Consider the following 26,376-nt stretch of genomic DNA (forward strand, 5'->3'; position numbering starts at 1 on the left):
AGTGTGCCTGTATAGGCCAAGTGACGATTCGTAGGACACAGGTGTGAGTGTGTCTACAGCTAACTGGACCCCAGCTGTAAATGCCTCTGTGGCCAGCCCAGGAGTTGGGGATCCGAGTGCGGGTCTCATAAGGGCCTGGTCACCATCCCCAGGTCCTTGCATGCCCACGTGGGGCTGGCGCCTAAGGGCGGTACCTGTAAGTGCCTGGCCATGAAGTGGGGATGAGGTCAGGGCTCAGGAATGTCCTGGGAAGCTTAGAGGAGCCCACTGTCCCGGAGCACACGCCTCCTGGCCGGGCCAGAAGCCCATCCGACATTCAGCTGACCCTCACCCCCTGATCCCAGCCCTCAGAGCCATGAGTCGGGGGCAAAGAGTTCTCAAGGGTCTGCTAGGCTGGGTTTGCACCTGGACCCAGGCCTGGAGAGCTGAACTTGGAGCAAGGGGCTGTGGCCTTCATGTCCTGTGCCCCAGAGATCTGCCCCTCCCACCCGAGGTAGGTGGGAATGGGGTTTGGGAAAGAGGTTGGGGTTTTGGGATTGGGAGTGGGGTTGTGGAAGGGGACAGCAGGGAGACTTGGGGAGGGGAGAGAGTTCATACTAGGGGATGGGGGTTGGGGGAAGGTAGGAGGCTGGGATCTGTATGCCTGCAGTTGCCCCAGCTCTTGGCCAATGCCGCCTCAGGCTGTTATCAGCAACGGGTGCCTGCGTCCTGCTGCCCAGCACGTCCGGTGGTCCGGAGCCACTGGAATGCAGCAAGGGAGGCGGGGCTGGGGACCTTAGCTAAGGGCAGTGCTGAGATCTGGGGCAACATGATACGGCCCACAGGGCTGCTGAGAGGTAACCAGGTGTCCTCAGCATATTCTGATGATGGTGGGGTCCACACTACAGCTTGGGAACCCCTGTGCAGGCAGCCTAGGAGCGGGTTGACGCCGGGGCCCACAAGGACAGGGCCGGGTGAACTGTTCTGACTATTCCTGGAAGTCTTTGCACCCAGGGCTTCGGTTCTGGGCCTCAGTTTCCCCGCCTGTCCTCGACCTGGCCCACCTCCCAGGGATGCAGGGCGGGTGATGGGGGTGACTCTACTCTGCCCCGCCCTGCTGGGGCCCGGCCACACCCTAGGGTCTGCAGGGGAGGAGGTGGAGCGGGGGCTTGCCTTCAGGGAAAAGGGGGCTGTAGGGGCGCAGCTTCGGCCTGTGCATGTGTCTGGGGTCTGAGGGCGAGGCTCCCGGAGCTTGGTGGCGTCTGAGTGCGCGTGGAGGTCCGGGTCTCTGCGTGTCATCGTGCACACGTGTCTGTGCACGCCCAGTCGCGTCCGGGAGTGAGGGTCAGCGCCCTGCAGGCGGCCGCCCTGTGCCCGCCGAGGGCCACAGCGTCAGGCAGGGGCTCCGCGTCCCACCCCGCGAGCCGCGCGGCTCCGAGCTCCCGAAAGCGGAAGCGGGGGGCGCGGCCCGGGGCTGGGGGCGGGGCCTGCGACCTCACCTTCGCGCCCACTCCGCAGAGCTGCAGGCTGAGGCCTGGAAGGGTCGGGGGCGAGGCCGCGTCGCCGCCTCCCCGAAGCCTTTTCCTGTTGCGGGGAGGGCCCGCCAGTGACGGCCGGGCCTGTCACGTGGGCCTGACAGCTGGGGAGGGGGTGGCCGTCGACAATGTGGTCCCGAAGCGGCCAGCGCCGGGAGCTGCAGCGCTGAGACCCCCAGCCCGCCGGAACCAGCCCGCCCCCTCGGGCTCCCGGCCTGGGCCCCATCATGTTCTCCAGGAAGAAACGAGATCTCATGAAAACCCCTTCCATCTCGAAAAAGAACCGCGCGGGAAGCCCCAGCCCGCAGCCCTCGGGGGTGAGTGGAGCCCGGGCGCAGACCTGGAGCTGACACCGGCCGCAGGGGGACAGGGACCCGCCCTGTACTCGGGGCCCATGCTGGGGCAGCGGCTCGGGGCTTGTGCCAGTTACAGCCCCTACCGGGCGGGACGGCGGGGGCCACAGCAGAGAGGCCGGGACCCCGGCATTCAGCTCACGGTAGGGACCCTGGGAGTAGTGGCCGCCTCCCTCCACTCCATCCAGGGCTGGCCGCGGGGCCCAGGGAGCAGGAAGGGAAGGTGCCGAGTTGGGACAATGTTGGGTTTGGGCCGCTGCAGGTTGGGGGCTTAGGCTATCTGGGGGCTCTGGGAGCCGTTGAGATGGGAGGGCTGTGGCCTGGCCATTGGGTTGATGTTTGACCGGGCAGCAGATCCTCTAAAGGGATCCACCAGGTTCAAGGGCTGGGGAGTGTCTCCAGACCTGGGGTGTCTGCAAAGCTGGGGGTCTACAAAGCTTGGGGGATCTGGGATGTCTACAGGCCTGGGGCTGTCCATAGGCTCTGGGGGTCCATGGACCTTTAGAGGTACAGACATAGAAGTGTCTTCACTCAAAGTAGCTGCGTTGTAGGAGCCTGAGGGGGGCTTGAAGGGCTGAGGACCCTCCCCACCCCCACCAGGAAGTGGGGACCCCCCCTCCCGCGCCTCCCCGCAGGCCCCGCCCCGGCTGTGGTTTGGGTAGGGACCGTTGTTTGTGAAAGCTCTAGGGAAGAGGATGTTGGGTAACAGGTGGGGGGGGTACGCTACCAAATCTCGGCCCTGTGACCTCTGGCCTTTGACCCCTATGGGGTCGGGGTGACGATGGCCCTCCATAGCCCCATTTAATTTCTGGGGAAACTGAGGCAGTGTCCAGGCCGGAAAATCCGTTTAACGAGCTCCCCTTGGACCTGTCCAAGGAGCTGCCCAGGAAGGATGGAGTTGATGCCGTGTTCCCTGGACCAAGCCTGGAGCCATCCACTGGGTCCTCCAGCGCCAAGGCCACAGGCACCCTCAAGCGGCCTACCAGTCTGAGCCGCCACGCCAGTGCAGCTGGTTTCCCACTGTCGGGTGCCGCCTCCTGGACACTGGGCCGGAGCCACCGGAGCCCGCTGACAGCTGCCAGCCCGGGCGAGCAGCCTACCGAGGGCGCCGGCCCAGACGGCGTCGAGGACATCTCCCATCTGCTGGCCGACGTGGCCCGCTTCGCTGAGGGCCTTGAGAAACTTAAGGAGTGTGTGTTGCATGACGGTGAGAGCCATGGGGACACGGAGGCCTGGGTGGAAGACAGAGCCAGACCCAAGGGAGGATGGAAGGAGGGACTTGGGGAGGCTCAGAAGGGAATGGCAGGGAGGGCTATGTGGAAGAGGCCATGACAGCTAAGGCTTTGAGGGATGTGTAGGAGTTTGGTGGGGGGAGTCTCTGAGTGTACACTGGCTCAGGAGGGTGCCCAATTTATTTATTTATTTTAAAGGATCTGATGGCAATTAGGAGGGAAAGGCAGAGGAAATGTCCCATGCACGGGCTCAGAAACATGGAAACAGAGAATGCATTTGGAGGCCAAGGTGTGGGGTGCCGCTGGTGTAGGATGAAGGCATGACAAGGCCAGGCAGAAGGGCAATGGGGAGCTATAGAAGATGTTAGAGCACAGGACAGATGGGGGCAGATCTGTGTCTTGGAACGAAGCAAACTGGGGGTTGGCTGAGGTCTGGATGGAAAGAGATTCAGGAGGCACAGCGAGGGGTAGGATGGGGGCATCAGGCGGCTGGAGGTGCTGGGACCCAGAGGCCTGCAGGCCGGCAGTTCCGTTTTCTCCTCCACGCGGCCGCTGACAGCCCTGCTTCCTGCCGAGTTATTTTCATCTGCTTCCTGTTTGTCCCTGGCAGCCCAGGCGGGCACCTCATGTGCTGCCTTCAGCTCCCGGCTCCTCCTAGAAACCACAGTGCAAGGGTCATGCCAGGCGCTCTGATCTGCACCAGGCAGGCGCCCATTTTACAGATGACGAAACTGAGTCTCTAGTGAGGCCCTCACCCCCGGCTCACCCAGCCAGTGCAGGGCAGAGCCAGGACTGGACCTCAAGTGTTGGAGTGGCCTCTGCACCTTCAGGGCGCTAGTTGGGGAAGGCCCGGTCCCCGCTGGGAGGAGTGGGAGCCCCTGGGTTATCTGGTCCCATGGGCGGGGACTAGGCTGGTTTCCTGGGGAAACCCTAATCTCGGTTCCTTTCCGATCCTGGCGCTTCCTTGGAGGCCTGGCCTGGGCGGGGCTGAGCTCCCAGGCTCCTGCAGGAGGTCCGAACTGGGCCAGCCAGGGTGGGACAATTTCTTTTTTTCTTTTCTTTTTATTTATTGATTGATTGATTGATTGATTGATACAGGGTCTTGCTCTGTTGCCCAGGCTGGAGTGCAGTGGTGTGATCGAGGCTCACTGTAGCCTCGAACTCCTGGGCTCAAGCCAACCTCCCACCTCTGCCTCCTGAGTACTTGAGACTACAGGCATGAGCCACTGTACCTGGCTTATTTTATTTTATTGTTTTTGAGATGGTGAGATGGAGTCTTACTCTGTTGCCCAGGCTGGAGTGCAGTGGCGTTAATCTTGGCTCACTGCAACCTCTGCCTCCTGGGTTCAAGTGACTCTTCTGCCTCAGGATCCCAAGTAGCTGGGGCTACAGGTGTGCGCCACCACACCCAGCTAATTTTTGTATTTTTAGTAGAGACGGGGTTTCACCATATTGGCCAGATTGGTCTCTAACTCCTGACCTCATGATCCGCCCGCCTCAGCCTCCCAGAATGCTGGGATTACAGCAGGCATGAGCCACCGCGCCTGGATTTTTGTGTGTGTGTGTGTGAGACAGAGTCTCACTTTGTCACTCAGGCTGGAGTGCAGTGGTGAGATCTCAGCTCAATGCAACCTCCACCTCCTGGGTTCAAGTGATTCTTCTGCCTCAGCCTCCCGAGTAGCTGGGATTACAGGCGAGTGCCACCATGCCCAGCTTTTTTTTTTTTTTTTTTTTTAGTAGAGAGGGGGTTTCACCATGTTGACCACGCTGGTCTTGAACTCCTGACCTCAAGTGATCCACCCACCTCGGCCTCCCAAAGTGCCAGGATTACAGGCGTGAGCCACTGCGCCCGGCCAATTTTTGTACTTTTTGTAGAGAGCGGGGTCTCCCGATGTTGCGCAGGCTGGTCTAGAACTCCAGAGTTAAAACCATTCTCCCGGCTCCGCCTCCCAAAGTGCTGGGATAACAGGCCTGATCCACCGTACCCGGCTGGGGGCGCCTTCTGTGCGTCTTGGGGCCGCCCCAGGCCAGAGGAGACCCTGGCCACTAGGATGTGGGCTCTAGTCCCGATGCTTCTCAGCTGCTGAGACCCTGGCGAGCCCATTCCCTCTCTAGGTGTCAGGTGACTTGTCTATAAAATGGGGCCACCTGCCTGCAGCGATGGTTGTGGGGTCCACCCCACAGCTTGGGAACCCGCGTGCAGGCAGCTAGGAGGGGGCCCACATGGACGGTGCGGGCGGCCCGGGGTCACCCCGACTTTTCCCGGGCTTCCTCGTTCCCGGGCTTCAGGTCTGGGCCTCAGTTTCCCTGCCCGTCCTCGACCCTCCCCACCTCGAAGCTCTGCGGGTAAGGAAGGACCCTGACTGGGGCGAAGGGGACGCCAGGGCGGGGTTTCTCTCGCGGGGGCGGGGCCACCGGACCGGCCGGAGCCGGTTTGGCCACCGGAGACCCCCATCGGTCAGCCGCCAGGCCCCACGCGCTCGCGGTCTCCGCGCCCCGACGGCTGCGCCATGTGTATCTGCGGGACGGCGCACCCGGCGCTGGACGAGGGCCCCGTGCGCTGCCGGGCGGGTCCCCGAGGTGAGGGGACAGGTGCGGGGTGCGGGGTCCCCAAGCACGTACGGGAGCACGTGGCGCTTGGGCCGTTTGCCGCCCGCGGTGGGGGAGCAGCGGCTGCCGCGCGCCTGGCCGGGCCGTGCGCACCTGGGCATCCCTGCGCTGCGCAGGGGTCGTGCCGGCCGCTGGCTTCCTGGGTGGGGGCGGCGCGGGGACAGCGGGGGCGCAGGCCCGGGCCGCGCGCGCGGAGTGGCGGGCGCGGGGCAGAAAGATCCCGGGAAGGGGCGTGGCCGGGGCCTCCCAGCGGCTTCCCCGAGCTCCTGGAGCCCCAGTCCCATTCCCGGAGTCCGCCGCATCCAGCAGCGAAGACGTGCTCCGGTGCTGGGTCTCATGCGCGGCGGCGGCCAGTGGGGAATCTCTGGCGGGTGACTCGGGCGGTCTCTTCCCGGAGGTGACGTTCACCTGGGGTCTTTGGTGCCGAAAGAGACGGGGCAGTTATTTTTTTCAGATTTCACTTTGTATTTGGGGCATTCTCTGAGCGGTACAGTCAAGTGTCAAAACTGCCCCTCCCACTGGTCTCTGTCCTCTCTGGCACCTTTCCCCTCGTACGAATTCCGTGGGTTTGTTTTCACTACATGGTGTGTGCCTGGCTCTCCATGTTTCGCCTATACCCTCTGCTTTTTTCCTTCTTTTCTTTCTTTATTTTCCCTTTCCTTTACTTCTTTTCTGAGATGGAGGAGTGTCACCCAGGCCCGGAGTGCAGTGGCGCGATCTCAGTTCACTGCAACCTCCACCTCCCGAGTTCAAGCGATTCTCCTGCCTCAGCCTCCCAAGTAAGCCAGGATTACAGGGGCGCACCACCACGCCGCTAATTTTTGTATTTTTAGTAGAGATGGGGTTTCACCATGTTGGCCAGGATGGTCTCGAACTCCTGACCTCAAGTGATCTGCCTGTCTCGGCCACCCTAAGTGCTGGGATTACAGGTGTGAGCCACCATGCTTGGCCCTCTCTGCTTTTTTCTTCTTCCGTTTGAGAACGTTCGATAAGGGCATTTACCTTTTTGTTATTTATTTTATTTCTTTTTTTTTTTTTTTTTTTTTTTTTTTTTTTTTTTGAGATGGAGTCTCATTCTGTCCCCCAGGATGGAGTGCAGTGGCCAGATCTCGGCTTACTGCAAGCTCCGCCTCCCGGGTTTATGCCATTCTACTGCCTCAGCCTCCTGAGTAGCTGGGACTACAGGCCCCCACCACCTAGCCTGGCTAGTTTTTTGTATTTTTAGTAGAGACGGGGTTTCACCGTGTTAGCCAGGATGGTCTCAATCTCCTGACCTCGTGATCCACCCGTCTCGGCCTCCCAAAGTGCTGGGATTACAGACTTGAGCCACCATGTCTGGCCTTGTTATTTATTTTATTTCTTACAGAGATAGGGTCTCACTGTATTGCCCAGGCTGGTCTTGAATTCCTGGGCTCAGCCTTCCAAAGTGCTGGGGTCACAGGTGTAAGCCACTGCTCCTGGCTGAGGAGGGCAGTTAAAGCCAGGTTCCACCACCCTCTTCTGCTCTAACACCTTCTGTGGCTCCCTATTGCCCTGGAGATAAAGCCAGGCAGCATTCCTCTGCCTGGCGTTCTCATGCCTTTAGAGCTAAGTGTAGATGGAAAAGCTGTGTGACTGTTGAGAAATGACTTCTCCTCTCTATGCCTCAGTTTCCTCACCCAGGTAGCAAGGGCAGAGAGAGACCTGGACAGGGCTATTAGCAGTCCTGAGGGGTTAGGGCAGGGAAGGGGCCTGGTGGGCTGCATGGAGGAAGGGGCTGCAGGACTGTAGCTTGAAGGACAAGAGGCAGTTTGCTTTCTGGAGGGACAGGAAAAGCGTGTTCTGAGCAGCACAGAGTGCCTAGGCCAAGGTCTGGCCTTTGCTGATGTGGCCAGTAGCCCAGGGAGGGACAGTGCTCTCCCCGCAGTCTCGAAATGAGCCCCAGGCATCTGCCCTCTCCCACCTCTGCCTCAGTTTCCCCATCTGGGAACAGGAACTCTGAAGAGGGAGGAGGTGGACAGACTTTCCCCGGGACCAGGCCCCACCCCACTGCTCACTCCGACTCTGCCCAGCAGACCTCCTTGAGGCCCGCCGCCCGCTGGCCCACGAGTGCCTGGGTGAGGCCCTGCGTGTCATGCGTCAGATCATCTCCAAGTACCCGCTGCTGAACACCGTGGAGACGCTCACGGCAGCCGGCACCCTCATTGCCAAGGTCAAAGGTCAGCCTGCTGGAACAGGGCTTCGAGGGCTCTCTTCCTGGAAGGGCATCCTGGAGGAGGGCATGTTTGAAGTGGGTTTTGAAGGATGCATAGGAGTTTGACAGGCACAACAGCTCCCTGCTGTTCCCACTGGGTTGAGGGCTCTGGTCAGTTCTTGCAGGGATGGTCACCTCCCAGAGTGGGCCCACCTCCTTGCCCTTATCTCTGCTTCCCAGCCTTCCATTACGAGAGCAACAATGATCTGGAGAAACAAGAGTTTGAGAAGGCCCTGGAGACGATTGCTGTGGCCTTCAGTAGCACGTGAGTGCGGGAGCCTGTGGGTCAGAGCAAGGGAGCGTGGGGGGCCCGGGTGTCTCTCGATGGTGACCCCGCTGGTCCTGCAGAGTGTCCGAGTTCCTCATGGGTGAAGTGGACAGCAGCACCCTCCTAGCAGTGCCTCCTGGGGACTCGAGCCAGGTGAGTGGAGTGGGCCGGGGCCACCTGTGTCCAGCTTCTGGAGGCCAGCCGGGTTCAGGTCTGCAGGGCCCAGCCAGTCACCCTGCTGCCCCTGTGTGCCTCGGTTTCCCTCTGTGTCCGGGGGGCAGCAACCGTCCCCTGAAAGGTGGGCACTGCGCAGGGCCCCGCATGGTGCTGGTCTCACCTGCGTCTCCATCCTACAGTCCATGGAAAGCCTGTACGGACCGGGCAGTGAGGGTACCCCTCCCGGCCTTGACGACTGTGATGCCGGTAAGCCCTCACACAGCACAGGCAGGCATTTGAGGGGTGAGCCATTGCCGGGGTCGGGCCAGGCTGAGCAGGCCTGCGTTCCCTGCAGGCTGCCTGCCCGCCGAGGAGGTGGACGTGCTGCTGCAGCGCTGTGAGGGGGGCGTGGATGCCGCGCTCCTGTATGCCAAGAACATGGCCAAGTACATGAAGGACCTCATCAGCTATCTGGAGAAGCGGACGACGCTGGGTGAGAGCTGGGGTCCCTGCAGGGTGGGTCTGGAGGAAGGCCTTGTCCCAGCATCTCACACCCCTCCCCGGCCGGCAGAGATGGAGTTTGCCAAGGGACTGCAGAAGATCTGTCACAACTGCAGACAGAGCGTCATGCAAGAGGTGGGGGCCCCGCGGGCACGGGGCGGGGGTCCCTGGGCCCGCGTGTGAGTCTCAGCCCCATTTCAAGGACCCAGGGACCAAGAGCAGGGCTTCCCCTCTACATTAACGGGGGTGGCTGCAGGGACAGGGAGGTGGTGGCTGGGGGTGCTGGGGCCGCCCTGCCTCCATCCCTCTCCACCCAGTGACCCGGTGCCCCACCCACAGCCCCACATGCCACTCCTGTCCATCTACTCGCTGGCCCTGGAGCAGGACCTGGAGTTCGGCCACGGCATGGTGCAGGCGGTGGGCACCTTGCAGACCCAGACCTTCATGCAGGTGCGTGGTGCCTGGATGGGCAGGCTGGGCCGGGGCGTCACCAGGGTACCCACTCACAGCCCGTCTCGCCCCAGCCCCTGACCCTGCGGCGGCTTGAACACGAGAAGCGCAGGAAGGAGATCAAGGAGGCCTGGCACCGCGCCCAGAGGAAGCTGGTGAGGCGGGCGGGAGGGGGCGGACGGGGGCGGGCAGCGGGTCTCGGCGCAGGCGCAGTCCCAACCCCAGCCCCATAGCGGGGACCCTGCGGTGAGCGCTGCACAAACCCCGGCCTCCTGCGCATGCGCGGCCTTGCAGGTTGAGCCCCAAACCGGGTCGGAGATGCTCCAGCCCCACCACCCCCAGCTCTGCCTGGAAGGACCGGCGCTCACTGCTGTCCCTGCAGAAATGGGGAGAAGCCGTGCCTACCTCAGTTGTAAACAGCAGGTCTCCGGGTTGGAGGGAGACTCATGGTCTCTCAGAACTGGAGAAGCTCCATGCTCCTGCCTGTACTTTTTTTTATTTTTATTTTTTAGCGGAGCCTCGCTCTGTCGCCCAGGCTGCAGGCTGGAGTGCAGTGGCACCATCTCGGCTTTCGCTGCAACCTCCATCTCCCTGGTTCAAACGATTCTCCTGTCTCAGCCTCCCGAGTAGCTGGGATTACAGAAGCACAGCACCACACCTGGCTAATTTTTGTATTTTTAGTAGAGACGGGGTTTCATCATAGTGGTCAGGCTGGTCTCGAACTACTGACGTCAGTTGATCCACCCGCGTCGGCCTCCCAAAGTGCCGGGATTACAGACTTGAGTCACCCCACTCGGCTTCCTGCCTGTATTCTCTTCCCACTTCGCTTTTGGGTTATTTCAAAGACACCAGTGCCTTTTTGTTTCTTTCCTTCTTTGTTTTGAGATAGGGTCTCGCTCTGTCACCCAGGCTGGACTGCAGTGACGCAATCATACCTCACTGCAGACTTGACTTCTTGGGCTCCAATGATCCTCCCACCTCAGCCTCCTAAGTTCCTGGGTCTATAGGCAGCGGCCATCACACCCAGTTCATTTTTTTGCATTTTTTGTATGCTCACTATGTTGCCCAGGTTTTGTTTGCTTTTTAGCTGTGTTAACAGGGTCTGCGGTGAGACGCAGCCTCCTAGCTCCTTCCAGCACATACCAGCAAACACGGATCTGCCCTCTTTTGTACACGCGAGGACAGCTTACCTCATGCCCTGTTCTGCCTCTGGTTTTTATCCTCACCTCCGTATAGAGAGGCTCACCCCATATCAGTCAGCATGAAGCAGCTGGAACCCCTTTTTTTGGCTGTGCAGGGCTCAGCTGGGGAGATTGAGTAGGTTATTCCATGGACGTTTTGGGAGTGGCTGAGCTGTTGCTGTTACACACACCATTGCTATGACAAGCTTGTGCCCCTGTCTCAAGGATGCCTGAGGGTTTATCTGGGATCAGTGCCCAAAATAGAACTGCTGGGTCAAGGGCCGTGCGTGTATGAGCTGCCCTCTCAGGCCACAGCAGTGCTTTTCCTGTTCCATGAACCCTCAGTGCTTATCCTTTGCTTACTTGGCATTGGACAGTGGCTTCTTATTGATTTGTCAGAGCTTTTTACATACTAGAGAACTTAGGCCTTAATCATGTGAGTTTTAGACTCCCCCGATTACCCTCCCACAATTTACTATTTGACTTTTGATTTTTACTTGTGGCCTGTTTTGCCAGGTAGAAACCTGTGATTGTTAGTAGCAGGAATTTTGTTGTTGTTGTTGTTGTTGTTGAGACAGAGTCTTGCTCTGTCGCCCAGGCTGGAGTGCAGTGGCAGGATCTCAGCTCACTGCAAGCTCCGCCTCCCGGGTTTGCGCCATTCTCCTGCCTCAGCCTCCCAAGTAGCTGGGACTACAGGCGCCCGCCACCTCGCCCGGCTAGTTTTTTGTATTTTTTTTTTTAGTAGAGACGAGGTTTCACTGTGTTAGCCAGGATGGTCTCAATCTCCTGACCTCGTGATCCGCCCGTCTCGGCCTCCCAAAGTGCTGGGATTACAGGCTTGAGCCACCGCGCCCGGCCTTTTTTTTTTTTTTTTTTTGAGACAGTCTCACTCTGTTACCCAGGCTGGAGTGCAGTGGCTCGATCTCGGCTCACTGCAACCTCCATCTCCCGGGCTCAAGCGATTCTTCTGCCTCAGCCTCCCAAGTACCTGGGATTACAGGCGTCTGCCACCACGCCTGGCGTGTTTTTAGTAGAGATGGGGTTTCGCTACCTTGGCCAGGCTGGTCTTGAACTCCTGACCTCAGGAGTTCTGCCCACCTCGGCCTTCCAAAGTGCTGGAATTATAGGTGTAAGGCATCGTGCTCGGCTAATTTTTATATTTTTGGTAGAGACGGGGTTTCATCATGTTGGCCAGGCTGGTCTCGAGTGGGTAGGACCACAGGTGTGCGCCACCACGTCTGGCTAAATTTTTTTATTTTTTTGTAGAGATGGGGTCTCACTATGTTGGCCAGGCTGGTCTCGAACTCCTGGCCTCAAGCGATCCTCCTGCCTCTGCCTCCCAAAGCAGTGGCATTACAGGTGTGAGCCATAGCACCTGGCCTTCTCCTAGTAATTGGATGAGTTCGTTTGTTTATATGTGAATCTGGTGGTGCAGGTTGTGAGGTGTGGCCCCCAAGCCCACAGGTTTTTGACTAAGTACTCTTCCTGTGGGCGCCTGGCTTCCTGCCTGGGCGGCTTCTCTGTTCTCATCTGTGAGGAGGGAAGTGAAAGCAACAGAGCTTGGAGACGCTGGCCTGTTCCCGTGGGGGTTGGTGTCGGCGTCTGCAGAGCTGCCATTTGAGCCTCTGTTCAGAGCTTAGCTGTGCCTCAGCTTCCCAGGCTGCAGAGTGGGCACACAGGACACTCATTTCTCCGAGGGTCCTGTTGCGGGTGCCTCCTCCCGTTCTTTTTTTTTTGAGCTGGAATCTCTGTTGCCCAGGCTGGAGCGCAGTGGTGCAATCTCGGCTCACTGCCACCCTTGCCTCCTGGGTTCAAGCTATTCGCCGTTCTTGTGCCTCAGCCTCCCGAGTAGCTGGGATTACAGGTGTGCACCACAACGCCCGGCTAATTTTTTATATTTTGGGTAGATATGGGGTTTCACTATGGCGGCCAGGCTGGTCTCAAACTCCTGACCTCAAGTGATCCGCCTGCCTCAGCCTCCCAAAGTGCTGGGATTACAGGTGTGAGCCACCGCGCCCGGCCACTCCTCCTGTTCTTCCATTGCCGATTGTGCAGGGCCCTCTGCGTGCCCAGCTGGGCCATGGGGTCTTGGTGAGAGAAATGGGGGTGGGGAGGAAGAGAGGAGCTGGGGAGACTGAGTCCCATCCGAGGATGGGGTTGAAACTGGCCTCCGGGCTCCCACACCCACAGCAAGAGGCGGAGTCTAACCTGCGCAAGGCCAAGCAGGGTTACACGCAGCGCTGCGAGGACCACGACAAGGCTCGCTTCCTCGTGGCCAAGGCAGAGGAGGAGCAGGCTGGCACCACTCTGGGAGCGGGCAGCACAGTCACCAAAACGCTGGACAAGCGGCGGCGGCTGGAGGAGGAGGCCAAGAACAAGGTGACGGAGGGTGGAGGCGGGGCTGGAGGGCCCTGGAGGAGGAGATCCAATGCTTGATGTGACATTTACCACTTCCAGTCCTTTGCTTTTGGTTTTGTGGGGTTTTTTTGTTTGTTGTTTTGAGACGGAGTCTCACTCTGTTGCCCAGGCTGGAGTGCAGCGGCGTGATCTCAGCTCACTGCAAGCTCCGCTTCCCCGGTTCACACCATTCTCCTGCCTCAGCCTCCCGAGTAGCTGGGACTACAGGTGCCCGCCATCATGCCTGGCTAATTGTTTTGTATTTTTAGTAGAGATGGGGTTTCACTGTGTTAGGATGGTCTCGATCTCCTTACCTCATGATCCGCCCATCTCGGCCTCCTAAAGTGCTGGGATTACAGGTGTGAGCCACTGTGCCCAGCTGGTTTGCTTTTTTGAGACAAAGTCTCGTTCTGTTGCCCAGGCTGGAGTGCAGTGGGGAGATCTCGGCTCACTGCAACATCCACCTCCCAGGTTCACACAATTTTCTGCCTCAGCCACCTGAGTAGCTGAGATTACAGGCACCTGCCACCAGGTCCAGCTACTTTTTTTTTTTTTTTTTTTTTTTTTTGAGACGGAGTCTCGCTCTGTTGCCCAGGCTGGAGTGCAGTGGCATAATCTCGGCTCACTGCAAGCTCCGTCTCCCAGGTTCACACCATTCTCCTGCCTCAGCCTCCCAAGTAGCTGGGACTACAGGTGCCCGCCACCACGCCCGGCTAATTTGTTTTTGTATTTTTAGTAGAGATGGGGTTTCACCGTGTTAGCCAGGATGGTCTCAATCTCCTGACCTCGTGATCCACCCGCCTCGGCCTCCCAAAGTGCTGGGATTACAGGCGTGAGCCACTGCACCTGGCCAAGAATTTTTTAAAAATTAGCTGGGGGCCGGGCACTGTGGCTCACGCCTGTAATCCCAGCACTTTGGGAGGCCGAGGCGGGTGGATCACGAGGTTAGGAGATTGAGACCATCCTGGCTAACACGGTGAAACCCCATCTCTACTAAAAATACAAAAAATTAGCCGGGCATAGTGGTGGGCGCCTGTAGTCCCAGCTACTCGGGAGGCTGAGGCAGGAGAATAGCGTGAACCCGGGAGGCGGAGCTTGCAGTGAGCCGAGATCGTGCCACTGCACTCCAGCCTGGGTGACAGAGTGAGACCCCGTCTCAAAAAATAAAAATTTTTTTATGGAGATGGGGTCTAAGGCTGGGCGTGGTGGCTCACACCTGAAAACCCAGCCCTTTGGGAGGCTGAGACGGGCAGATCATATGAGGTCAGGAGTTCGAGACCAGCCTGGCCAAAATGGCGAAACCCCATCTCTCTACTAAAATCACAAAAAATTAGCCGGGCATGGTGGGTGAGAGGGGGCATCGGTAATCCCAGTTATTCGGGAGGCTGAGGCAGGAGAATCGCTTGAACCCGGGAGGTGGAGGTTGCAGTGATCTGAGATCACGCCACTGCTCTTCAGCCTGGGCTACAGACCAAGATTTCGTCTCAAAAAAAAAAAAAAAAAAAAAAAGATGGTGGGGGGCAGGTCTCACCATGTTGTTCAGGCTGGTCTCGAACCCCTGGCCTCAAGTCTCCTACTGTGGCCTCCGGAGGCGCTGGGGTGACAGGCTTGAGCCCGGCCTCCCTGAGGTTTCTGAGTCCTGCACCCCAGGCTGAGGCCTCCCTCTGTGTGCCCGGCCCCCACCGCAGGCAGAGGAAGCTATGGCCACCTACCGCACCTGCGTGGCGGATGCGAAGACGCAGAAGCAGGAGCTGGAGGATACCAAGGTGACAGCGCTGCGGCAAATCCAGGAGGTCATCCGGCAGAGCGACCAGACCATCAAGTCGGTGCGTGGGGTGCTCCGGCCGCCTGGGCGGCGATGGCGGACCGGGCCGCCTCCTCCTGACCCCGCTGTTCTCGGGTGCCACCCGCAGGCCACCATCTCCTACTATCAGATGATGCATATGCAGACGGCGCCGCTGCCCGTGCACTTCCAGATGCTGTGTGAGAGCAGCAAGCTGTACGACCCGGGCCAGCAGTACGCCTCGCACGTGCGCCAGCTGCAGCGGGACCAGGAGCCCGATGTGCACTACGACTTCGAGCCCCACGTCTCCGCCAACGCCTGGTACGGCCACCCAGCTGCCCGGTCCCCGGCGCACAGGGCCCTGCCTGGGAGCCGGGCTTCCCTCCATCGGGGGCGTGAAGATGAAGCTGCTTTGCCCCCCATCACCGCCCCTCCTCCGGGTTTATTTCACCAGGTCCCCCGTCCTGCGTGCCCGGAAGAGCAGCTTCAACGTGAGTGATGTGGCGGGGCCGGAGGCTGCCGGCAGCCCCCCAGAGGAAGGCATTGAGGGCGCACCTGCCAAGGAGCGCCGGGGTGAGTGTCCGGCCGGGCCCCGGGCGGATGCTGGCTCCCTGCGGTCCACCCTGGCCCTTCACCAGGGACGCCTCTTTCTCCAGCCGGGCGAGGACACCAGGTTCACAAGTCATGGCCGCTCACAATCTCAGACTCGGACAGTGGGCTGGACACCGGCCCTGGCACAGGTGACGGAGGCTCTCTGGCGGGCTGGGGGGTGGAGCTGCTGCCTCTCCTGGGCCTCAGGGCTTCACGCACCACGGGTGATGGAGGGCACCCCCCCCGGCTCGGGGAGTCTGAATGGCCCTGATTCCCGCCCAGGGGACTTTAAGAAGTTCGAGCGGACATCATCCAGTGGCACTATGTCGTCCACAGAGGAGCTGGTGGACCCGGAGGGTGGAGCTGGGGCTTCAGCCTTTGAGCAGGGTGAGGGTCCCCTGACGGGGCTGGAGAGAGAGGGGGGTTGGACACAGTCCAGGGGCCTGGCCCTGACCTGCCTTGGTGACACCGGCCACCTGTGCTGCCCGCAGCTGACCTCAACGGCATGACCCCTGAGTTGCCGGTGGCCGTGCCCAGTGGGCCGTTCCGCCACGAGGGGCTGTCCAAGGCGGCCCGTACTCACCGGCTCCGGAAGCTCCGTACACCCGCCAAGTGCCGCGAGTGCAACAGCTACGTCTACTTCCAGGGTGCTGAGTGCGAGGAGGTGAGTGGGACGCCCCGACGGACAGCTGGGAGCCTTTGGGGTGCCCTTGGGAAGGTCTGGCCCGGAGCAGGGAGCAGTCAGGCGCCTTTGGAAGGAGGCGAATGGAGGGGTGGGGTGGGCCCTTTTAGGTTTGGGGGGCAGTGTTGGCTCTGAGGCAGCGAGGCCTGCAGGGGGTAGACCTGGAGTGTGAAGAGCCCTGGGGCTGTGGCCAGAAGACCTGGAGGGCAAAGGCCTTGGAGCTGTGGCCAGAAAACCAAGGGGCGGGAAGGAGAGGAGGCTGGAGCGGCAGGCAGGCGGGATCACCCCTGGGGTGGAAGCCAGGAGCCACTGTCCAGCTTGTGTTTACAGAAGCTGCCGTGTGGGGGACTGTGAGCGGCCCCGGGGAGGTGGGGTGGAGCCGCTGGGGGCTGCCCTGGGCTGGGCGTCCCGGGGCTTGGCTCACTCACTCTGGCCGCCCCCAGTGCTGCCTGGCCTGCCACAAGAAATGTCTGGAGACGCTGGCCATACAGTGCGGGCACAAGAAGCTGCAGGGCCGCCTACAGCTGTTCGGCCAGGACTTCAGCCAGGCGGCCCGCAGCGCCCCCGACGGCGTGCCCTTCATTGTCAAGAAGTGCGTCTGCGAGATCGAGCGGCGGGCGCTGCGCACCAAGGTAAGGTGGGGGGTGGAGGCGGCTCCCAGTGGGGAGGCGGGCGTGGGCCGAGGCTGACAGGCCTCCCCACCTCTGGGCTCCCGCAGGGCATCTACCGGGTCAATGGGGTAAAGACGCGCGTGGAGAAGCTGTGCCAGGCCTTCGAGAACGGCAAGGAGCTGGTCGAGCTGTCGCAGGCCTCGCCCCACGACATCAGCAACGTTCTCAAGCTCTACCTGCGCCAGGTGAGACCCACCGGAGGTGGCCAAGCGGAGCCTGGAAGGGGCGTAGCCAGGCAGGAGGAGGTGGGGTGGGGGTGCTGGAGCTGGAACAGGACTGAGCTGGAGCAGGACTGGCGCAACGCGGGGCTTGGTGGGCGGGACAGGGGGGCGGGACAGTGCCTGGCGGGGCACTGCTGAGGCTGGGGTCGTGGTCATGGTAGGAGCTGGACGTGGCAGTTCTGTGTCGGGGCACGGACAGGGACAGGAGGGGCCAGGTGGGGCTTGGTCAGCACGTGGCAGGGGTGTGGCCACAGCAGAAGCACACCTGACGCTGTACTGGGGCGGGGCCGGGGCTCGGTGGGGCGTGGCCAGAGCAGGATGGGCGTGTCCAGTGCTTGGCAGGGACCCGTATGAGGCTAGGGAAGGGGCTGAGGCTAGACAAGTGCAGGGCTGGGGGTGGGGCCTGGGCTTGGTGGGGTGAGGCTGGGGCAGGGTGAGTGTGACTAGGGCTTGGCAGGGGCGGGGCTGGGGCTAGGGGCGTGGTCATGGCCGGGGAAGGGCGGGGCTGGGGTTAGGGGCGTGGTCGCGTCTGGGGAAGGGCGGAGCTGGGCTGGGATGGGAGTAGGACCAGCACTTCTCAGGTGGTGGGGAAGGGGTCAGACTGCTGAGTAGAGCCTGAGCTTTTTGGGGTACCTGCAGGGCGGGGTGGGCGTGGCGGGCGTGGCCAGAGCGAGAAAAGGGACTGAGGCTGCTCTGGGTAGAACCCGAGCTCGGTGGGGCGTGACCAGTGCTTGGTGGGGGTGGGGCTGAGGCTGCGCACGTGGTAGGCACGCGTGGGGGCTGGGCCAGGCCCAACACCTGCTGACCCTTGATACCGCACAGCTTCCCGAGCCGCTCATTTCCTTCCGCCTCTACCACGAGCTCGTGGGGCTGGCTAAGGACAGCCTGAAGGCAGAGGCCGAGGCCAAGGCGGCGTCCCGGGGTCGTCAGGACGGCTCGGAGAGCGAGGCAGTGATGGTGGCCATGGCAGGTCGGCTGCGGGAGCTCCTGCGGGACCTGCCGCTCGAGAACCGGGCCTCGCTGCAGTACCTGCTGCGGCACCTACGCAGGTGAGGCCCGGCATATGGGGTGGAGGGCTCGGGGTCCCGGGAGCCGCTCAGCACCTGGCCCTGCCCGCCCCGCAGGATCGTGGAGGTGGAGCAGGACAACAAGATGACCCCTGGGAACCTGGGCATCGTGTTCGGGCCCACGCTGCTTCGGCCACGGCCCACCGAGGCCACCGTGTCCCTCTCCTCCCTGGTGGATTACCCCCACCAGGCCCGCGTCATCGAGACTCTCATCGTCCACTACGGGCTGGTCTTCGAGGAGGAGCCAGAGGAGACCCCCGGGGACCAGGTGAGGGTGTGGGCCTGACCAGGGCTGTCCACTCGGGGCTTGGGGAGCAGGGGGCGCTGCTGGGGACAGTCGTTGTGGGATGAAGCCCAAGGAACCACAGGGAGATAATTTGGTTTGGACGGGGTACTTCGAGAGGCCTGTGTCTTTTTGTCTTTCATGCAAAGAACTGCGCGAAGTCTGCACTGAATCTGGCAGAGGTGCAAAGGCTCTGCGGCGGCCCCTCCACTCTCCCTTGGGGCTGGCATTGGGCCTCACCTTCCCCGTTTCCCACCCCGGTGCTGCCTGCAGCCACAAGCAGCACGCTAGCCCCTGTGTCCACAGCCACCCGAGCTGCCACTGCACTCTGCTGCGAGGTCAATCCCCTGCTTCAGAGTTTTCTGTCTAGGAGTTGTGGTTTCGCTTCTGTTGCCCAGGCTGGAGTGCAATGGGGCGATCTCAGCCCACCACAATCTCCGCTGCCCAGGTTCAAGCGATTCTCCTGCCTCAGCCTCCCGAGTAGCTGAGACTATAGGCGCCCGCCACCATGCCCGGCTAATTTTTGTATTTTTAACAGAGATGGGGTTTCACTTTTTTGGCCAGGCTGGTCTCGAATTCCTGACCTCAAGTGATCCACACCCCGCCTTGGCCTCTTGAAGTGCTGGGATTACAGGTGTGAGCCACCGCGCCCGGCCTCTCGTATTTTTTCAATCCATCTTCTCTGGGCGTTTAGTGGGTGCAGTTTCCCGGGTTTGCTCTTGGCTGAGGACAGACCGCCTGGGGTGTGGTCTCAGGACAGTGGGGCCCACAGCTCTGACGGTGTCTGTGCTGGGTATGGCCTTTCCGTCCTGTGCTCTTGAAGCTCTCGGGAGAAACCACAGATGGGGACAGGAGCAGCCGTGGGTGGCAAGAGGAGCGGAATTTCAGAAATTCCCATCCCATGTTCCTTGTGGGAATGGCCAGTGTGGTCACAGCCTGGGCAGCAGCGGGTGTCAGTAGCTGTTAGGGGTTGTGTGGTGTGTTTGTTAATTTGTAACATGGAAAATGGAGCCCTGGCCCCTCCCTGACTTCCTTTCTGCCCTTGCAGGACGAGTCATCCAGCCAGCGAGCTGAGGTGGTCATCCAGGTGCCGTACCTGGAGGCGGGCGAGGGGGTGGTGTACCCCCTGCAGGAGGCTGCGGAGGACGGGTGCAGAGGTGAGTGAGTGGCTGCCCGAACAGCCCCAAGGGAGGCCGGCGTGTGCCACCCGTGGGCGCAGGTGCCATGACCTAGTTGTGCACACGTGGCAGGGTCCACGGCGCAGCACGTTCTGTGGATTTTGTCTGCCACGGAGACCACACCTGTGAGCTACTCGTTCATTTTCTTTTAACCAGCTGCAAACAGAGGCAAGGCAGTGCCTTTTGAGGCGCCTACCCCGCACTCAGAAACCGGTAATGTGAACGTGCGGCTGACGCTGTGTAAGGCTCCAGGTGCACCAGGCACCTGGCCAGGCTAAGTGCCTTTCCTGCAGCAGCCTCATTTTCTAGAGAAGGGCACGGGGCTGGGGGTTTGACTCAGGTGGGGCTGGCGCCACCTGTCAGAGGCAGCCAGCCCTGAGTGCCGCATCTAGTTACGGTACCTCTGTATTAGTCTGTTTTCACACTGCTGATCAACACCTGAGGCCAGACGCGGTGCCTCACGTCTGTAATCCCAGCACTTCGGGAGGCCGAGGCAGGTGGATCACTTGAGGTCAGGAGTTTGAGACCAGCCTGACCAACATGGTGAAACCCGGTTTCTACTAAAAATACAAAAATTAGCCGGGTGTGGTGACAGGTGCCTGGAATCCCAGCTACTCAGGAGGCTGAGGCAGGAGAATCGCTTGAACCGGGGAGGCAGAGGTTGCGGTGAGCTGAGATCGTGCCACTGCGTTCCAGCCTGGGCAACAGAGCGAGACTCTGGTCTCAAAAAGAGAGAAATACCTGAGGCTGGGCAATTTACAAAAGAGGTTTAGTGGAGTTACAGTTCATGTAGGTGGGAAGGCCTCACAATCGTGGCGGAAAACAAGGAGCGAGTCACGTCTTGCATGGGTGGTGGCAGGCAAAGGGAGAGCTTGTGTCGGGAAACTCTACTTTTTAGACCATCAGATCTTGTGAAAACCATTCACTATCACGAGAGCAGCCCAGAAAGACTCTCCTCCACGATTCAGCCATCTCCCGCCAGGTCCCTCCCACAACACGTGGGAATTAGGGGAGCTACAAGATGAGGTTTAGGTGGGGACACAGAGCCAGACTCTGTCAACACCCCTCTCTCCTTTCCTCCTCCATCTCTGTCTCTTCCCCATCTCTCTTCTCCTCCTCCTCACTCCCTGTCCTCTCTCTCTGTCCCTCCCCTTGTCTCTCTCATCTCTCCCCCATCTGTCTCCCCCATCTGTCTCTCCTCCATCTGTCTCTCCCCATCTCTCTCTCCCCATCTCTCTCCCCATCTCTCTCTCCTCCATCTCTCTCTCCTCCGTCTCTCCCCATCTGTCTCTCCCCATCTCTCTCTCCTCCATCTCTCTATTCCCCCTCTCTCCCCCATCTCTCTATTCCCCCTCTCTCCCCCCATCTCTCTCTCCCCCCATCTCTCTCTCTCCCCCATCTCTCTCTCTCTCCCCCATCTCTCTCTCTCTCCCCCCATCTCTCTCTCTCTCCCCATCTCTCTCTCTCTCCCCCATCTCTCTCTCTCTCCCCCATCTCTCTCTCTCTCCCCTCCGTCTCTCTCTCTCCCCCCTCCATCTCTCTCTCTCCCCCCTCCATCTCTCTCTCTCCCCTCTCCATCTCTCTCCCCCCTCCATCTCTCTCTCCCCCCTCCATCTCTCTCTCTCTCTTCCCCTCCATCTCTCTCTCTCTCTTCCCCTCCATCTCTCTCTCTCTCTCTTCCCCTCCATCTCTCTCTCTCTCCCCCATCTCTCTCTCTCTCGCCCCATCTCTCTCTCTCTCGCCCCATCTCTCTCTCTGCCCCCATCTCTCTCTCTGCCCCCATCTCTCTCTCTGCCCCCATCTCTCTCTCTGCCCCCATCTCTCTCCCCCATCTCTCTCTCCCATCTCTCTCTCCCCCATCTCTCTCTCCCCCCATCTCTCTCTCCCCCATCTCTCTCCCCCCACCTCTCTCCCCCATCTCTCTCCCTCCCCCCATCTCTCTCTCCCCCATCTCTCTCCCCCCCATCTCTCTCCCCCCCATCTCTCTCTCCCCCATCTCTCTCTCTCCCCCATCTCTCTCTCCCCCCCATCTCTCTCTCCCCCCATCTCTCTCTCCCCCATCTCTCTCCCCCCACCTCTCTCCCCCATCTCTCTCCCTCCCCCCATCTCTCTCTCCCCCATCTCTCTCCCCCCCATCTCTCTCCCCCCCATCTCTCTCTCCCCCATCTCTCTCTCTCCTCCATCTCTCTCTCTCCCCTCCATCTCTCTCTCCCCGTCTCTCTCCCCTCCATCTCTCTCTCCCCGTCTCTCTCCCCTCCATCTCTCTCCTACATCTCTCTCTCCATCTCCCCATCTGTCTCTCCCCATCTCTCCCCCCATCTCTCTCTCCCCATCTGTCTCTCCCCATCTCTCCTCATCTCTCTCTCCTCCATCTCTCTGTCCCCATCTCTCTCCTCCATCTCTCTCCCCATCTCTCTCTCCTCCGTCTCTCCCCATCTCTCTCTCCCCATCTCTCTCTCCTCCATCTCTCTCTCCTCCATCTCTCTCTCCCCCATCTCTCTCCCCCCATCTCTCTCCCCCCATCTCTCTCCCCCCATCTCTCTCCCCCCATCTCTCTCTCTCCCCATCTCTCTCTCCCCCATCTCTCTCTCCCCCCATGTCTCTCTCCCCCCATGTCTCTCTCCCATCTCTCTCTCCCCCATCTCTCTCTCCCCCCATCTCTCTCTCCCCCCATCTCTCTCTCCCCCCATCTCTCTCTCCCCCCATCTCTCTCTCTCTCTCCCCCCCGTCTCTCTCCCCCGTCTCTCTCCCCCATCTCTCTCTCCTCCGTGTCTCCCCATCTCTCTCCCCCCATCTCTCACCCCCGTCTCTCTCTCCACGTCTCTCACCCCCGTCTCTCTCTCCACGTCTCTCTCTCTTTCCCGTCTCTCTCCCCGTCTCTCTCCCCATCTCTCTCTCCCCGTCTCTCCCCCGTCTCTCTCTCCCCTCCGTCTCTCCCCCCTCCGTCTCTCTCCCCCCTCCGTCTCTCTCCCCCCTCCGTCTCTCTCCCCCCTCCGTCTCTCTCCCCCCTCCGTCTCTCTCCCCCCTCCGTCTCTCTCCCCCCTCCGTCTCTCTCCCCCCTCCGTCTCTCTCCCCCCTCCGTCTCTCTCCCCCCTCCGTCTCTCTCCCCCCTCCGTCTCTCTCCCCCCTCCGTCTCTCTCCCCCCTCCGTCTCTCTCCCCCCTCCGTCTCTCTCCCCCCTCCGTCTCTCTCCCCCCCCGTCTCTCTCCCCCCCCGTCTCTCTCCCCCCCCGTCTCTCTCCCCCCTCCGTCTCTCTCCCCCCTCCGTCTCTCTCCCCCCTCCGTCTCTCTCCCCCCTCCGTCTCTCTCCCCCCCCGTCTCTCTCCCCCCCCGTCTCTCTCCCCCCCCGTCTCTCTCCCCCCTCCGTCTCTCTCCCCCCTCCGTCTCTCCCCCCTCCGTCTCTCTCCCCCCTCCGTCTCTCTCCCCCTCCGTCTCTCTCCCCCCTCCGTCTCTCTCCCCCCTCCGTCTCTCTCCCCCCATCTGTCTCTCCGTCTCTCCCCATCTCTCTCTCCTCCATCTCTCTCCTCCATCTCTCTCTCCTCATCTCTCTCTCCCCATCTGTCTCTCCTCCACCTGTCTCTCCCCATCTGTTTCTCCTCCATCTGTCTCTCCCCATCTGTCTCTCCTCATCTCTCTCCCCATCTCTCTCTCCTCCATCTCTCTCTCCTCCATCTCTCTCTCCCCATCTGTCTCTTCCCATCTGTCTCTTCCCATCTGTCTCTCCCCATCTGTCTCTCCTCATCTGTCTCTCCTCCATCTCTCTCTCCCCATCTCTCTCCCCCCATCTGTCTCTCCCCATCTCTCTCTCCTCCATCTGTCTCTCCCCATCTGTCTCTCCCCATCTCTCTCTCCTCCATCTGTCTCTCCCCATCTCTCTCTCCTCCATCTCTCTCTCCTCCATCTCTCTCCCTGTCTCTCCCCATCTGTCTCTTCATCTGTCTCTCCCCGTCTGTCTCTCCCCACCTCTCCTCCATGTCTCTCCTCCATCTGTCTCTCCCCATCTGTCTCTCCCCATCTGTCTCTCCCCATCTGTCTCTCCCCATCTCTCCCCATCTCTCTCTCCCCCCATCTGTCTCTCCCCATCTGTCTCTCCTCCATCTGTCTCTCCTCCGTCTCTCCCCCGTCTCTCCCCATCTGTCTCTCCTCCATCTCTCTCCTCCATCTCTCTCCCCATCTGTCTCTTCATCTGTCTCTCCCCGTCTGTCTCTCCCCACCTCTCCTCCATCTGTCTCTCCATCTCTCTCCCCATCTGTCTCTCCTCCATCTGTCTCTCCTCCATCTGTCTCTCCTCCATCTGTCTCTCCCCATCTGTCTCTCCTCCATCTCTCTCCCCATCTCTCTCCCTGTCTGTCTCTCTCCCCACCTCTCCTCTGTCTCTTCTGCATCTGTCTCTCCCCATCTCTGCCTCTCCTCCATCTCTGTCTCCCTGTCTCAGAATCCCGAGTTGTGTCCAACGACTCGGACTCGGACCTAGAGGAGGCCTCCGAGCTGCTGTCGTCATCGGAGGCCAGTGCCCTGCGCCGCCTCAGCCTCCTGGAGCAGCAGCAGAGTGAGGCCAGCCTGGAGGAGGCTTCTGGCAGCCACAGCGGCAGCGAGGAGCAGCTGGAGGCCACCGCCCGGGAGGACGGGGACGAGGACGACCCGGCCCGGCAGCTCTCAGGATTCAACACAAACCAGTCCAACAACGTGCTGCAGGCCCCACTGCCCACCATGAGGCTCCGCGGCGGGCGGATCGCGCTGGGCTCCTGCAGGGAGAGGCGGCCTGAGTTCGTGTGAGCTGGGGCGGGGCCGGGACCACAGGTGGCTTCTCTCTCGCCTGCTCCTGTCCCTCCAGGGGGGCTCTGTGCGCCGTCCTGGGGTCCCGTCCTGGAGTCGCTGCTGAGAGCACCTGGACTTGGTTGTCCTGGCAGCACGCGCCGCCTCCCGGAAGCTTCCAGGAGCACAAGGGACGCGGGGTGTGCCCTGCGCTCTCCCCCGCGCCCCGGCCCAGCTGAGCTGAGAACACTGCTGTCTAGTGAAGTCGCGGTGGCCGTGCTGGTGCCCACAGGGCTGTGTGGATGGAGGGAGCTGACCGCATGCCCCGGTCATCACAGGGACGGCAGGCCCTGCCCCGCCTCTCACAGGTCTGTTGCAGGGACTCCGGAAACCATTCTGGGAGCTGTGGATGGGGGCGGAGGCTGGGGTTTGGTTCGGTGTCCAGGGTGCAGTACGGCAGGGCCTCAATACTGGCCCTAGACTCCCTTTTCCAGAACACCAGGTGTGGCCACCTGGGGCTTAGGTACACGGTGGGGCCTCTCGGAAGCCACCGTGTAGCTTTTCACAGGCACGTGTATTTTGCTGAAATAAAGGTTTTAATCGGGTGTTTTCTGTGGCAGCTGCCAGCCTGGAAGGGGCCAGGGAGGGGACGTAGCCCCGCAGCGTGGCCCTGGGCCTCCTCCCAGGGGAGATGTGAGGAAGGGAAACCCCCTGCCACGGGGCCCCGCGAGGTGGGAGCCCAGGTGGTCTTCACGACAGGCTGTGCCGACACTCAGGCATCGAATGACCATGTCGTGTCCACCTGCAGCCCAGGGCAGTCCAGGAGAACGTTCCAGATGACGGACGTGTTCTTGAGCTCTGAGGTTCCACACGCCAGCCCCACGTGGCCACCAAGCACTGAAAACGTGGCCCATACGCCCGTGGAACTGCGTTTTGTTTGAGACAGGGTGTAACCCTGCGGCCCAAGCTGGAGTATGGTAGCACAATCGTAGCTCACTGCAGCCTTGACTTCCTGGCCTCAAATGATCCTCCCGCCTCAGCCTCCCAAAGTGTTGGGATTACAGGTGTGAGCCACTGTGCCCAGGTAATCTTTTAAGTTTTTTGCAGAGGGGAGGGGTTTCTCTGTGTTGCCCAGGTTGGTCTTTTAACTCCCGAGCTCAAGCGATCCTCCTATTTGAGCCTCACTGCAACCTCCACCTCCTGGGTTCAAGAGATTCTCCTGCCTCAGCTCCCAAGTAGTTGGGATTACAGGCATGAGCCACCACGCCCAGGTAATTTTTGTATTTTCAGTAGAGACAGGGTTTTGCCATGTTGGCCAGGCTGGTCTAGAACACCTGACCTCCAGTGATCTGCCCACCTCGGCCTCCAAAGTGCTGGGATTACAGGCGTGAGCTACCGCACCCGGCCTCCAGAATGTTCTCATCTTCCCAAACTATGACTGTGCACATGACACACGCTGTCCCCATCCCCGTCCCCAGCCCCGGGCACCCCCATCCTGCTTCCGGGCTCTGACGACTCTAGCGACCTCCTAGGAGTGAAATCAGTGTTTGTCCTTTTGTGTCTGGCTTGCTTTGGCCGAAACGATTTTGAAAAAAGCACATTTGGAGGCCGGGCGCGGTGGCTCAAGCCTGTAATCCCAGCACTTTGGGAGGCCAAGGCGGGTGGATCACGAGGTCAGGAGATCGAGACTATCCTGGCTAACACGGTGAAACCCCGTCTCTACTAAAAATACAAAAAACTGGCCCGGGCGCGGTGGCTCAAGCCTGTAATCCCAGCACTTTGGGAGGCCGAGACAGGCGGATCACTAGGTCAGGAGATCGAGACCATCCTGGCTAACACGGTGAAACCCCGTCTCTACTAAAAAACACAAAAAACTAGCCGGGTGAGGCGGCGGGCGCCTGTAGTCCCAGCTACTCGGGAGGCTGAGGCGGGAGAATGGCGTGAACCCGGGAGGCGGCGCTTGCAGTGAGCCGAGATCACGCCACTGTACTCCAGCCTGGGAGACACAGCGAGACTCCGTCTCAAAAAAAAAAAAAAGAGGCCGGGCGCGGTGGCTCAAGCCTGTAATCCCAGCACTTTGGGAGGCCGAGGCGGGCGGATCACAAGGTCAGGAGATCCGAGACCACAGTGAAACCCCGTCTCTACTAAAAATACAAAAAAAAATCAGCCGGGCGCGGTGGCGGGCGCCTGTAGTCCCAGCTACTCAGGAGGCTGAGGCAGGAGAATGGAGGGAACCCGGGAGGCGGAGCTTG

The 26,376-nt window shown here is 60.7% G+C and overlaps 1 protein-coding gene across 3 annotated transcripts; it reads left to right on the forward strand.

The window, feature by feature from the left end:
* Positions 1–289: 289 nt before the first annotated feature.
* Positions 290–24,729, forward strand: LOC105486330 (Rho GTPase activating protein 45). Of its 3 annotated transcripts, none has more exons than XM_011749170.3 (23): positions 290–493; positions 2,744–3,074; positions 7,764–7,907; positions 8,123–8,207; positions 8,291–8,363; positions 8,567–8,633; positions 8,722–8,859; positions 8,938–9,002; positions 9,207–9,317; positions 9,392–9,472; positions 12,689–12,877; positions 14,584–14,721; positions 14,809–14,999; positions 15,133–15,251; positions 15,335–15,418; positions 15,552–15,656; positions 15,761–15,933; positions 16,395–16,583; positions 16,670–16,807; positions 17,666–17,892; positions 17,968–18,178; positions 19,242–19,350; positions 23,805–24,729. In XM_011749170.3, exons 1-23 carry the CDS (start codon positions 356–358, stop codon positions 24,143–24,145), a joined length of 3,447 nt encoding a protein of 1,148 aa, XP_011747472.1. In that variant the 5' UTR covers positions 290–355; the 3' UTR covers positions 24,146–24,729. The 3 variants fall into 3 exon arrangements, with proteins under 3 accessions (XP_011747472.1, XP_011747480.1, XP_011747490.2); XM_011749178.3 differs by lacking the exon at positions 290–493 and adding an exon at positions 1,488–1,831; XM_011749188.3 differs by lacking the exon at positions 290–493 and adding an exon at positions 1,834–2,010.
* Positions 24,730–26,376: the final 1,647 nt, after the last annotated feature.

This window comes from Macaca nemestrina, chromosome 20, assembly GCF_043159975.1.
Source record: "Macaca nemestrina isolate mMacNem1 chromosome 20, mMacNem.hap1, whole genome shotgun sequence".
NCBI lineage: Eukaryota > Metazoa > Chordata > Mammalia > Primates > Cercopithecidae > Macaca > Macaca nemestrina.

What these genes read in the sequence shown, in the direction of transcription:
- LOC105486330 (XM_011749170.3), top strand. Translation starts at nt 356, where the DNA reads ATGAGTCGGGGGCAAAGAGTTCTCAAGGGTCTGCTAGGCTGGGTTTGC. An exon ending in GACAGAGCGTCATGCAAGAG is followed by an intron (nt 9,003 to 9,206) that starts GTGGGGGCCCCG and finishes CCCCACCCACAG; the next exon opens with CCCCACATGCCACTCCTGTC. An exon ending in GGACACCGGCCCTGGCACAG is followed by an intron (nt 15,419 to 15,551) that starts GTGACGGAGGCT and finishes ATTCCCGCCCAG; the next exon opens with GGGACTTTAAGAAGTTCGAG.